Genomic DNA, 12,376 nt, shown 5'->3' on the forward strand with positions numbered 1-12,376 from the left:
TGAGTGTGGTATCCCTGAGGGAAATGGACAGATCCAGATGGGGAGAGGTATTAGCAGGGATGAATATCATTTCAGTTTTACCTGGGTTGAGCTTTAGATGGTGGTTGTCCATCCAGCTCTGGATGTCCCTCAGGCAAGCAGAGATACGGGCTGAAACCTGCGTATCAGACGGCGGGAACGAGACGAAGAGTTGGGTATCGTCCGCGTAGCAGTGGTAGGATAGCCCATGTGCAGTGATCACAGGGCCAAGGGAGCGAGTGTAAAGAGAAAAAAGAAGTGGGCCAAGGACTGAGCCCTGGGGAACTCCTGTGGCGAGGGGCCGAGGTGTCGATACCGAACCAGCCCAGGCAACCTGGAAGGAGCGACCAGAGAGGTAGGACTCAATCCAGTCCAGGGCTGTGCCACAGATGCCCGTTGCTGACAGGGCAGACAGGAGGATGGAGTGATCCACAGTGTCGAAGGCAGCAGAGAGATCTAGAAGAATGAGGACAGAGGAGAGGGAGGCTGCTTGTGCGGCATGGAGTGACTCACTGACAGAGAGGAGCGCAGTCTCTGTCGAGTGGCCCGATCTGAAGCCAGACTGATGGGGGTCTAGCAGGTTGTTGTTAGAACAGAAGGAAGAAAGTTGAGTAGAAGCGGCTCGTTCTATAGTTTTAGAAAGGAAAGGAAGAAGAGATACCGGGCGGTAGTTCTGGATGATGGAGGGATCCAGGGTAGGCTTTTTTAGCAGTCTGAATTCTGAATTACGCATATACTGTATGTCTAGTCTTGTCTACTGCTCTACTTCTCTGAGATGGCAAAATTGAAATAGTAGTTATTAAGCTGAAGACCATTAGAGTGGTGCACCTTAGCCAAATATTGCCCTTTGTCTTACTGGGTATAGATTGTTACATTTACATTTACATTTTAGTCATTTGGCAGACGCTTTTAATCCAAAGCGATTTACAAGTGCATAAGTTATTCCAAAGTCAAAGCATCACATCCATAACTAGGAAAATGCACATGAAATTAAACAAGGAGGATAGGGATATCAGAAATTGGGGGAAATCAGGAGGGAGGGCTAAGGTAGAGTTGTGTTTTTAGTCTGCTTCGAAATAGGGGGAGGGATTCTGCTGTCCTGACAGTGGTAGGCAAGTCATTCCACCACTGAGGAACCAGAATGGAAAACAGGCGTGAACGTGCAGCTCGACCGCCAGGTGCACATAGAGAGGGAACCATAAGGCGACCAGAGCTGGCAGACCGGAGTGGTCTAGCTGGGGAGTAGGGAGTGATCAAGGATTGTATGTAAGGTGGGGCAGTCCCCTTAGCAGCCTGAAATGCCAACACTAGGGCCTTTAATCGGATGTGTGCGGCAATAGGAAGCCAGTGGAGGCCAATGAGAAGTGGGGTGACATGAGCCGGCTTCGGCTGACTGGTGATCAGGCGGGCTGCAGCATTCTGGACCAGCTGGAGGGGCTTGATGGCACACGCTGGGAGACTGGCTAGGAGGGAGTTGCAGTAATCCAGGCGGGAAATGACGAGCGCCTGGACTAGGAGCTGGGTGGCTTTCTCCGTCAGGAGATGACGGATACGGCGTATATTGTACAGAAATAACCTGCAGGTTCTGGCAGTGGAGGATACTTGTGGAGCCAGTGTGAGGCAGTTATCAAGAGTCACCCCAAGATTCTTTGCCGTACGGGAGGAGGAAACTACAAAGTCCTCAACAGTCAGTGAGAGGTCGATTGATAGAGAGGACTTAGCTGGGACGTAGAGAAGCTCAGTTTTGGCCAGGTTAAGCTTCAGGTGGTGGGAAGTCATCCACGCAGAGATATCAGCCAAGCAGGCAGAGATCTGTGTGGTGACTTGGGTGTCGGGGGGGAAGGAAATAAAGAGTTGGGTGTCATCGGCGTAAGAGTGATAAGAAAAGCCATGGGAAGAGATAACAGAACCAAGAGACATGGTGTATAGCGAGAAGAGGAGAGGACCAAGAACTGAGCCCTGCGGGACTCCAGTTTGTAGGGGTTGAGGGTCAGAGACTGAGCCCCTCCAAGTCACCTGGTAGGAGCGACCCGAGAGGTAGGAGGAAAACCATGCGAGTGCAGACCCTGTGACACCCATCCCAGACAGCGATGAGAGCAGAATCTCATGGTTGACTGTATGGAAGGCGGCCGACAGGTCGAGGAAGATGAGGACAGAGGAGAGGGATTTGGCTTTAGCAGAGTGGAGTGCCTCAGTGACCGCGAGCAGGGCGGTCTCAGTGGAGTGGCCACTCTTGAAGCCGGACTGGTTGGGGTCATGGAGATTGTTGTTAAGAAGATAAGTGGACAGTTGGGAGCAGACCGCCCGTTCCAGTGTTTTGGCGAGAAAAGGAAGAAGAGAGACAGGCCGGTAGTTGCTCAGAGCAGAGGGGTCAAGAGTAGGTTTTTTGAGTAGGGGAGTGACTCTGGCCCTCTTCAGGGAAGAGGGCATGGTGCCAGAAGAGAGGGAGGTGTTGATTAGAGAGGAGAGAAAAGGGAGAATGTCATTAGATGTAGATTGTAGAAGGGGAGAGGGGATGGGGTGAAGAGGACAGGTGTTCGGGCGGTGGGATGTAAGGAGTTTCAATGTGTCGGAGTCAGAGAGGGGAGAAAAGGAGGGTAGGGAGTTGGGGAAGGTAGGAGTGTCAGCGGGGGGAGAGGGTTGGGAGAAGGAATTGCGAATGGCGTCAACCTTCTTTTCAAAGTCAAAGGAGACAAAGTCATCAGGTGTGAGTGATGAGGGGGGTGGGGGGGGCAGAAGAGAGGAGAAGGTTGAAAACAGTTTGCGGGGATTAGAGGCGGCCGCGTTAATTTTCGAGTGAAAGAAGGAAGATTTAGCTAGATTGTTTGTCAGGGTATGGGGTTCAATAGAAAATAAAACCATCCAGAATATTCAGAACTATGGTAGATGTTCATACTCTCTCAGGAGTACAGAGTAAGGTAATTAAGCTTTATTTATTTGGAATTAGCTGATGGAATTAGACATCGTGGCTGAATAAGTGTGTTTTATATCTTTTGATGGTCAGGACCGAACTTCTCTGTCATCATGGAAAAAGTGAACACTAATGAGAGTGTTTGGTGGAAGCATAATGCCATGTATCCTGGAGGCCTGGGTCATTACTGGGGACTTTTGGAGGAGGGTAAGGGCCCATTGTCTGGGCTCATCAGAGCAGCAGAAGCATGGTGGGGACCCACACTGTCCCCATTCCACAGCCCTCATTAACTGCCATGCGCCCCTCAAGGGAGAGAGCTGCCATCTCAGTAACCAATGCTGCACTTTCTGTCTCCAGGGTGACAGAATATGGCCAGAATCAGGCTTCTGCTCATCATTTTGCCTCTAAAAGTGAATGTCCTTACTGTATTGGAGTCAATTAAATTAATGGAGTGGGTGATGATGATAACCTTTCGCTGAGATAAGGACTTTTGTGCGCTCCAGTTCACAGTGTATTGTTTATATTATATATGCGAACCATGGCTGGTAATCCGGCAAAACGCATTTTGATCAAAAATGACATCACAGGACACACTCGATTGACTTTCCTAGTCCCTGTGAAATCTCCCATTATTAGTGATTGTTTAGTGATGAGTATTAACAGGACACTGCGATAAAAAACAGAAAATAAATAATGTTTTCCTGTCATGTCTTCTGGTATTGATATTAGAGAAAGTACCAGCCCTGGCAGTCCTAATCCAATTGAGTGCACTTCCTGCCAGACAAAACCTTTCAGGCTGATGTATGAATTTTAGCACATAGATTTTTGTTCATGGATTTCATTAAGCCTTTTTTTTTCATGAAATATATATGTATATATATATATATAAAAGAAAAAAAACAGTAAATTCCCAAAAAAATAACGAATCACATTTCAGTTCGAAATGTCAATAGTTTGTACATATTTGTTTTATGAATTAATTTAAGAGAACTGATGTTGAACTTTCTGCTTCCTTGGGATTTCTGATTGGGAAGCGAGATTAGAAATTGGTTGAAAGCTCACTTGGATCCAAATTGTGCTTGCCTTAATTGCAACTAATGAATGTGCCTGGTTGATTGCTCAGGATGAGCCAAATTGCTCAGAGCAGGGCCAAACTTTACAGACTCAGTCCTGAATCAAACAGCCTCAGGTCACAATAAATTCTATGATTCGGGGCAACTTTCTTGGGAAGGATTGATCCAAAGATCCCGGTTTGGCAGGGAGCTCTGACAGTTATGGAGCTCATTAATAATCAGACTAATCATAGTCTGTGGCTGTGGCAGTTGTGGCTGTGGCTGTGTCTGTGGCAGTTGTGACTGTGGTTGTGTCTGTGTCTATTGCTTGGTGGTTCTGGTGGTTTGCCCCAGCAGGGACTGTATCTCAGGTGTCCAGTCCACTGAGGTTCAACCTCATTCTGTACTCAAAGTACTTTGGCAGGACCAAATCTGGGTGGCCCTAGAAACACAGAGCTAGGTATTGTGCTGCCACTGCTGTTACTTTCATCTGAGAGAACGTTTCATTGAGTAGACTAAGCCATTATCTGTTCAAACTCTTAATTATTATTGCTGCTCTTGGCTGAAGCAGATACATGTGGAGTGAATGTGATGGCAAGGGCAGCCTTGGAGAATGGTGATGCTCTCTATTTGTTATCCGCTGGCCTGTGAGCCCAACTGCAAAGAGGGGAATACAATCATACCATGAGACTTTGACCCTCACTGAGTCACTTATTGCAACCATTCCCCTTTCCTCTTAATTATATGAAAAGGAGACTAAGCACTGCAGTTTGTCAAACATCCATCTGTTTATGAGAGGTGTAAGTAAAATTCAAAGGGCCAGTCCCCCCTCATTATTCACATTAAATGGCAGAGAGAGAGAGAGAGTATGTGCTAATAGGGATAACATGCTGGGAGGCAAGTGATAGTTTGCGATATGTGTTAAGTAAATGTTACGCCTATGTTATCCCTTCCCAGCTTATGCCCCTTTAGAACTGTCTCTAGCTGCTCTGCTATTGGTCAAGGTTAATTCTGGCGTCCCCCCTCCCTTTCATCTCTTCAATCTGCCATTTTTATGTTGATGAGATGAAAAATCTGCTCTGAGTAATGCTGTATGACGGGCTTACCCCACAGTGGGGGCTGCTACAAATCATTCTGCGCGGCTGCTCCAAACCCACACAGGTCCTTTCTCCTGCTCTCACACTCTTCAGTGCTGCTCTCTCTGTCTGTCAGTCCTTCCCCCTCTCTCGCCTCCAAGGTAAGGACTGGCCTCTGGCTGCTCAGCCCAGCATGCATGCATTCTCGATGCCATAGTTACTTAAAGGTTTTTAATCCGTTATAGTTAGTCAAAGTAAGAAGGAACGTTTACCAATCTTGTCAAAGTTATTTTGAAAAAATAATTGTTTTTAAAAGTCTGGTCTTTGGCAGTGGAAACTGATGAAGGGAGAACTGTTTGTCCATATCTGCACAGACGTGACTGTATTAATATACTTTTCAGGTCTAGTGTGCACTACACATTAGTTTTTGGCTGCCTGGCTCCAGTAATCACATTATAAAAGCCTTAGTGTGTTCACATGTTTAATCACATGCTGCTGAAAGTAATTAAACAGGAAGCATTACGTTAATAGAACTGCATCCTAATGTAGATAGAGTTAGAATAAGGAAGCCAGTTGGTAGCAATTAGTGATTGAATATTTAACAAATAAATATATTTGTGATCGTATAGGAAGCAGATACCTGCCGATACCGGTGCTCACTACATTGTCTTCAGTTAGAAGGTGCACCCTTCATCTTTACTATTGGTGCCAGAGTAAATGAAGAACAGGATTAATATTCATAATCAATCTGACAATCTACATCTGACAATGTCTGGCGCTGTCATGGCTTGTTGATTTTAATGGGAATATAATAGTCTTGTTGTGTTGGGTGTGTTGAGACAGATATTCCATGTTTAGTATTGTCTTACAGATTCTTGGTGGTGTTATCATAGATTATACCTGTAGCTATTTCATTTCTCCTGGGAGGGCTTGTGTTTTGTCCTGGTGGTGATGAAAAGAGGTACCATGGGCACAGAGATAGTAGAGCACTGGACATGTGGATTGTTGGCAGACTATTGCCCTTGATGTACTATGAGTTGAAGCGTACTGCCTATATGGAGGCATGCCTTACCGTCCACACTACATCTCTGCAGGGGTAGTATGGTCTATTGGCCACATCTGGTGCTCTGGCTTGTAGGGCTTTTCAATGTTCTGCAAACACTGTGCTCAAATGAAAGATTTTGAAAGCTAGTGAAGCAACACATTTTATTCCCATGTAAAATGTAAAAACCTGGTCCAGTCTTTGTAGATCATGACGATCTACAAAGGGGGTGCATGTAACAGGATTAATACAAAGCAAATCCTTTTATCAGCTTTGAAGCAGTGTGTAACAGACATATTGTTAAAGCCTACATAAAATAAAATTGGTTTGATTGACTGATTAATTTATGACAAAGTCACCTCCTGTCCTCCTGAAGATTATGAATGAATCATTATCATTCTACAACAAGAACATAAGAAACGTCTTGGTACAATATGTCTGTAGAAGTTGTCATCCCAGTCAACATACAATATTCTGTTTTGTGAATGTGATAACATTGTTTGCAAAGAGACTATCATTACCCCTAAACATGAGAGAGGACCCCTCTAACAGGATTTAGGCAAAGCTGAACGCATGACCATAGAATATGAAGAGTCCTGATTGTTTTCATCACAAGGAAGGACTCCACTGTGTTGAAAATGTGATAGAATATAAAGCAAAAGCAAGGATATTACAATTTCCTAGCATTCAGCACTAGCACAATAACCAAACTGTTTTGTACAGTCAAAGTAACTGCTCTTCAATGTGTTTTCATTGCTACCACAGTTTGTGAAGCTGTTTTAAGAATCTGAAGAAATGGCTGCTGTGGTAAGTAATTTGCTTTTTTAAAAATACACAAAAATATGCAAAGCAAAAAAGTGACCTATAATATAACAATTACAAGTCTTTGTACTGTGAGGGAAGCCACTGCATAATGCTATAGAATATAAAAGAGGGTATTACAGTATGTAACCTGTTTCACAAATTTGAGTTGGTGGGTTTAGGCCTCCTCATTTGAACCTTCCATGAACCAAAAGGCCCGCTGTTTACTTCCAAGTTACATTAGTTCTCTGTTAGATCAATGCATGCGTGTCCATTCTACAAAGTTTTGCTGGTTTTGCTCCACAGAAAAGTCATAACTGAATATTCCATGGCATACAAACAGTTTTTGGCTTTGATGTTATTGTTGTAGATAAAGTCACAGGAATTACCTCCTAATCTTATTTTTGGGAGAGGGGTTTACCTTGCTTTCTCAAACTCATGTGAGTGAGATTACTGGTCTCTCACCGTGGAGCCCATTAATCTGCATGAAAAGAGGCCCCTGCCTTTGGTCCAGCCGAAGGGTGAGGTTATTTTTTGGCCATGATGATTTTCATTCTGGCAGGGCATTTTGCTCATTAGCGCTCCTCAACTTCTCCTGGGCCTGGCTGTCTGTCTCTGCCCAGACCGGAACGTTCCGTATGGTGTCAGAGGAGGAACAGGCCCTTCGGGGCAAACTGGAGCATCTCACTGTCAAGGACCATGGGCCTGTGTTTGGACCCTGTGCCAATCTGCCAGACCACACTGTGCAAAAGGTATATACTGTTTCTGTTTAGCCTGTACTCTACATCCCGCTGCACAATTGCATTCATTCTACTATGTATTGTGTTGAAAGATGTTAAACACATTAAACTGCTGATAGAATTTGGAATGAACAGCAATGAAAGGTGAAGCATATATATATATGCCTTAAGATATTATTGGTAAAGCCAGAGTAATAATACTTTTTGGATTTTATTTAATTCATATTATTTCACTCAAGCTTTTCATCCTATTATGTCAGCTCATTCTCCCTCTTTCTAATACTACCCCATGCCACTCTGTGCCACGTATTTGTGCTTCTTCTGACATTGATACTTTGAGTCTTTGCCTGTGGTCAACTGCAGGCCAAGGACGAGCTTAATGAGACTGAAGAGAGACGGGCATCTTCAGTGAAGGAGCTGCGCGCCATAATCAAAGAAAACTGGGATATTGATGAGTTGACAAAAGGTGTGCAGGATACTTTTGGAGACAAACCCGACTCTCTGCTCCTGAGATTCATCCGTGCCCGTAAATATGACGTGACCAGGTCCTACGAGCTCATGAAGGGTACGTAACCAATCAATGCCCAGCAGCTGTAGTACACAAATAGCAAACCAATGCCATAGTCTGCAACCATAAACCATATAAAAACATTACATTGAATATATTTATGGAACAGATTTAACTGTTCTTTTACTGTATAAGGATGATTGATCTGCAAAAAGAGTAGGATACCCCAAAAAGGTCTTGCCATGCCCTGTGTGCGATTCACTAGCAATTGTGTAATATACAAAATAATGTCTTTTGTCTTCTGTTTTGCATCCTTACATTCTGCCCATCTCGTGGAAATAAGAAAAAAAGTGTTGTTCATTAATTGGGGCTTTTTAAAAACTTGAATGTTGGACATTGTGATGACAACAAAGGAGCTCTTTGTACACAGATAGGGCTGTCTAAGTTTGCGAGGATACATAGGGCTGGTTATGATTGTGAGGATATATAGGGCTGGTTATGTTTGTGAAGATATATAGGGCTTATTATGTTTGTGAGGGCCAGTCAGGGACTTTGAGGGATGCAGAGGGACAGGGTATGCTTTGATCCTCCTGGATGTCCAAACACTCAAGTCACAGTAGCTACTGGTACCTCATGCATTTACACTAATTTCTGGGGAAAGATATGACTGATAGACTTGTTCGTGTCAGTGAGCTTTGCCAACATGAAATTGGGACCTCAATGGAGAGAGGGGAATGTAATGTGAAAACACGCTCTAACTGGAAGCTAATTGGTCCTTCAGTCTAGAAGGCTGCAACACTGAATAACAACAGGCTGAAAGACAAGGGAGACAGGGGTGCCATTGTGCTTGTCCATCGTGCAAAAACAGTGCAGTAATATAACAGGCTGGCCTAAATACTGTGGTTAGGATTTTTTTCTTTTGGGGGGGTGGTGGTATTGGGGTTCACTGAGGTCCCCCGCTGTGGCCCTGCCCCCCCGCAGGTTATGTGCGCTTCAGGCAGCAGTATCCCGAGCTGTTTGAGAACCTGACACTGGAAGCTGTGCGCACCACCATCGAGGCGGGATACCCCGGGATCCTGCCCACCAGGGACAAGCACGGCCGCGTGGTGCTGCTCTTCAACATTGAGAACTGGGACTACGAGGAGGTCACCTTCGACGAGGTGGGGTGCCCGACACGGAGCTTCAGCAGCTGCTTTTCACGCCTGAAAACAAATCACACAAGCACATCAACAACAAATGCATGATAATGTTGTTTAAAGGTTTAAAGGTAAACTTCACATGGATCACAGAGATAGACATTCCTTCAAATCCTTCTGATATTGCATGCAGTCCCTTGTGTCCTGCAGATCCTGCGTGCTTACTGCATCATCCTGGAGAAGCTTCTAGAGAACGAGGAGACTCAGATCAATGGCTTCTGCATCATCGAGAACTTCAAGGGCTTCACCATGCAGCAGGCCTCTAGCATCAAACCCACTGAGCTCAAGAAGATGGTGGATATGCTGCAGGTGAGAGACCAGGAGCTCCTCACGCCATTTTACAAACACTTCTTTAAAGGCCATGCGTTTACCCTGCCTGAGCTCTATAGAGACTACACTAAGTTTCTCTTTCTGAACAGGACTCCTTCCCAGCCCGTTTCAAGGCAGTACATTTCATCCACCAGCCCTGGTACTTCACAACCACCTTCAACGCAGCCAAACCTCTCATGAAGAGCAAACTGCTGGATAGAGTGAGTATGAACATGAACATGACCTCAGTTACCACTGTTAAACTGTGAGACAATGCTCTTTTAGCATAATTTTACGAAGTGGTATGCCATAAAGTTTACATAACGCATGACATACCACCTATCATAACTAGCCAGATCATAACATTGTCATTATGTCTGCAGAAGATTTTACAAATCAGATTAAAATAGTATTGTATATACTTACATTAAAACACTTATCTTTAAAATGTCTGCATGGCACATAATGCATATGACAGTTTTGCTTATGACAGCATTAAATCATTAAGTCACTTTTTATCACTGCACCATCTAAATATACGATTCTAAATATGTTTTTCTCATGCCCTTGTTTTTAGATGTTCATTCATGGTGAAGAGCTAGAAGGCTACTTTAAGGAATTTGAGGCAGATATCCTCCCAGCCGATTTTGATGGGAATGCCCCCAATTATGACGGCAAGGCAACGGCGTCAAAGCTGTTTGGCTCTGAGGACACCGCCCTTTAGTCAACAAAACAATGCTGTGATACATAGACTCTGGAAAAACCCCCCAAAATAATGCATAGGAGATGTTGTTAGAGCAGGGAGCACTCAGCCCTGGTCCTGGGGGGCCTCTGACAGAAAACACACTGCTTTGGGGCTCATCAGGACCGGAGCCGAGCAGCACACATTTTACAGTGTCTCATGTAAGAGTTGGAGATAGCTTGTTGTTTAAGAGGTTAATGTATGCCATGCAGGTGTGCACAGAACAAACCTTAGTAGAGGCTCCGCTGTCTCTCCAAAATTGGCTAAGAACACGGAAAAGGACTAAGATGCAAAGAAGTTACGCGGATCTGGAACTGTTGGGTTGTATGAACGAGAGCAGGCACTATCTATATACGCTCCACAATACTGTTAGTTAGTATTCAGTAATATACCTCCACAATACTGTCCAATATTATTCATTGAACGTGGTCAGTAATCATGTGTTAATAAAACAAATGTCAGTTAAGGTACTGTGGATTAATGACACTTCAGCAACACCAATAGTATGCCCAGCTACAAGTATGGCTGCTGATGGGTGTCTGAAAATGGAATATCCAAATCTGAGTGGTTTGTAATAAGATAAAGCCTCCCAGCAGGCTGGTTATAATATGATCAGCTGTCCCAGCAGAGTTGAAGTGTTGAGTTGGGACTCCTCTGTTCTTGTGTAGATTTGCTATGAGTGTGCTCCTCTGATCGACCGCCCCTCCCCCACTGCTTGCTCTGATGGAATGTGGCAGTCCTACTTTTGAACTGGAGCAGAGCCCCTGCATCATCACATCATAATTTGACACTTTTAACAATGTAACCTTTTGATTGATAAATGAAATATATTACCCTGGTTGTATTTTCTCTAGTCTTGAGTGTGATATTAAAAAAGATGTCACAAACATGTTTACAATAAATATATATAAAACCCAGTTATGTTTTAGTTATCCGTATTTGTTATGCTGAATTTCATTTGTTTGCATTGAACATTCAACCTTAAATAATCCAAAAATATTTACCTTAGAGCTGTAGAAAGAAACAATGGATTTGTTACTTGTAGGGTGTTTTCACAATTCAGTAATAAGTAAGTGTATCTACCTGTACAGTTATATACATACATAGTGTGTGGGAGTTAAGGTAAAGGACAGTTTCAAAAAGATTCATTTTGAATTAATTTAAGAAGCAGTCTTAGTTGAATTCTAGTGTTGATATCCACAGTACCACAGCAGTAATAATTAATGCTGTATAACACACTGCCAAGACTCAAACTAAACACATTTGATGACCTTCAGTGAAATTGAGATATTTCCATTTTGTTGCATACTTTTACCTACCTTTTAATAATCCTCCATAAATACAACCCCTCATTATCCTGTACAACAGACTGAAAGACAATGGTCTTTTGAACAAACGGTCATGCACTACCAAGCAATGATTTGAAAATGAGGGCAGTTCCACTGAGTGTAGTAGTCATTCCTCACATTTGGCCAGCAGAGGGCCCCGTGGTGAATTTCTTTTTCAAATGACAAATACACACAAGCACTTTACTACACATTTACTTATTTGTTTACTTATTGGTCTTCTGCTGCCGTAGCCTATCCACTTAGTGTTATGATGCATTGTTTTTTCAGAGATGCTCTTTTGCACACCACTGTTGTAACGTGTGGTAATTTGTGTTACTGTCAGCTTTGACCAGTCTGGTCCTTCTCCGACCTCTGATTTAGGAGTAGCCATATGATTGGCTGATTAAATATTTGCATTAACAAGCTTGTGTAGGTCTACCTAATAAAGTGGTCACAGAATGGACATATAAAAGAGCCCATAATTCATAACGTTCATGATTCAACCTTCAACACAATAAGTTAGAGTTTCGGAGTGTATTGCTGTAGTTGTGCAAGAAGAATTGTACGACACCACACACAAAATCAAATATAAAACTATTAAATGACAATGCATAAATCCAACCCTCCACTGCCATTGAAGCTTCTGGATGAAA

General features: G+C 43.6%; 1 protein-coding gene across 2 annotated transcripts; it reads left to right on the plus strand.

Annotated features, from left to right (window-relative positions):
• The first annotated feature begins 3,045 nt into the window (after nucleotides 1-3,045).
• Nucleotides 3,046-11,088, plus strand: rlbp1a (retinaldehyde binding protein 1a). Of its 2 annotated transcripts, none has more exons than XM_061246870.1 (8): nucleotides 3,046-3,136; nucleotides 6,865-6,906; nucleotides 7,524-7,652; nucleotides 8,004-8,205; nucleotides 9,130-9,308; nucleotides 9,495-9,653; nucleotides 9,764-9,874; nucleotides 10,231-11,088. In XM_061246870.1, the coding sequence occupies exons 2-8, from the start codon at nucleotides 6,895-6,897 to the stop codon at nucleotides 10,375-10,377; spliced, it is 939 nt and encodes a 312-aa protein (XP_061102854.1). In that variant the 5' UTR covers nucleotides 3,046-3,136; nucleotides 6,865-6,894; the 3' UTR covers nucleotides 10,378-11,088. The 2 variants fall into 2 exon arrangements, with proteins under 2 accessions (XP_061102854.1, XP_061102853.1); XM_061246869.1 differs by lacking the exon at nucleotides 3,046-3,136 and adding an exon at nucleotides 5,145-5,218.
• Nucleotides 11,089-12,376: the final 1,288 nt, after the last annotated feature.

Source organism: Conger conger, chromosome 6 (genome assembly GCF_963514075.1).
Source record: "Conger conger chromosome 6, fConCon1.1, whole genome shotgun sequence".
Lineage (NCBI taxonomy): Eukaryota > Metazoa > Chordata > Actinopteri > Anguilliformes > Congridae > Conger > Conger conger.

Coding starts and splice junctions, on each gene's coding strand:
- rlbp1a (XM_061246870.1), top strand. Junction 7,653..8,003: donor CAGACCACACTGTGCAAAAG/GTATATACTGTT, acceptor GGTCAACTGCAG/GCCAAGGACGAGCTTAATGA. Junction 8,206..9,129: donor GTCCTACGAGCTCATGAAGG/GTACGTAACCAA, acceptor GCCCCCCCGCAG/GTTATGTGCGCTTCAGGCAG.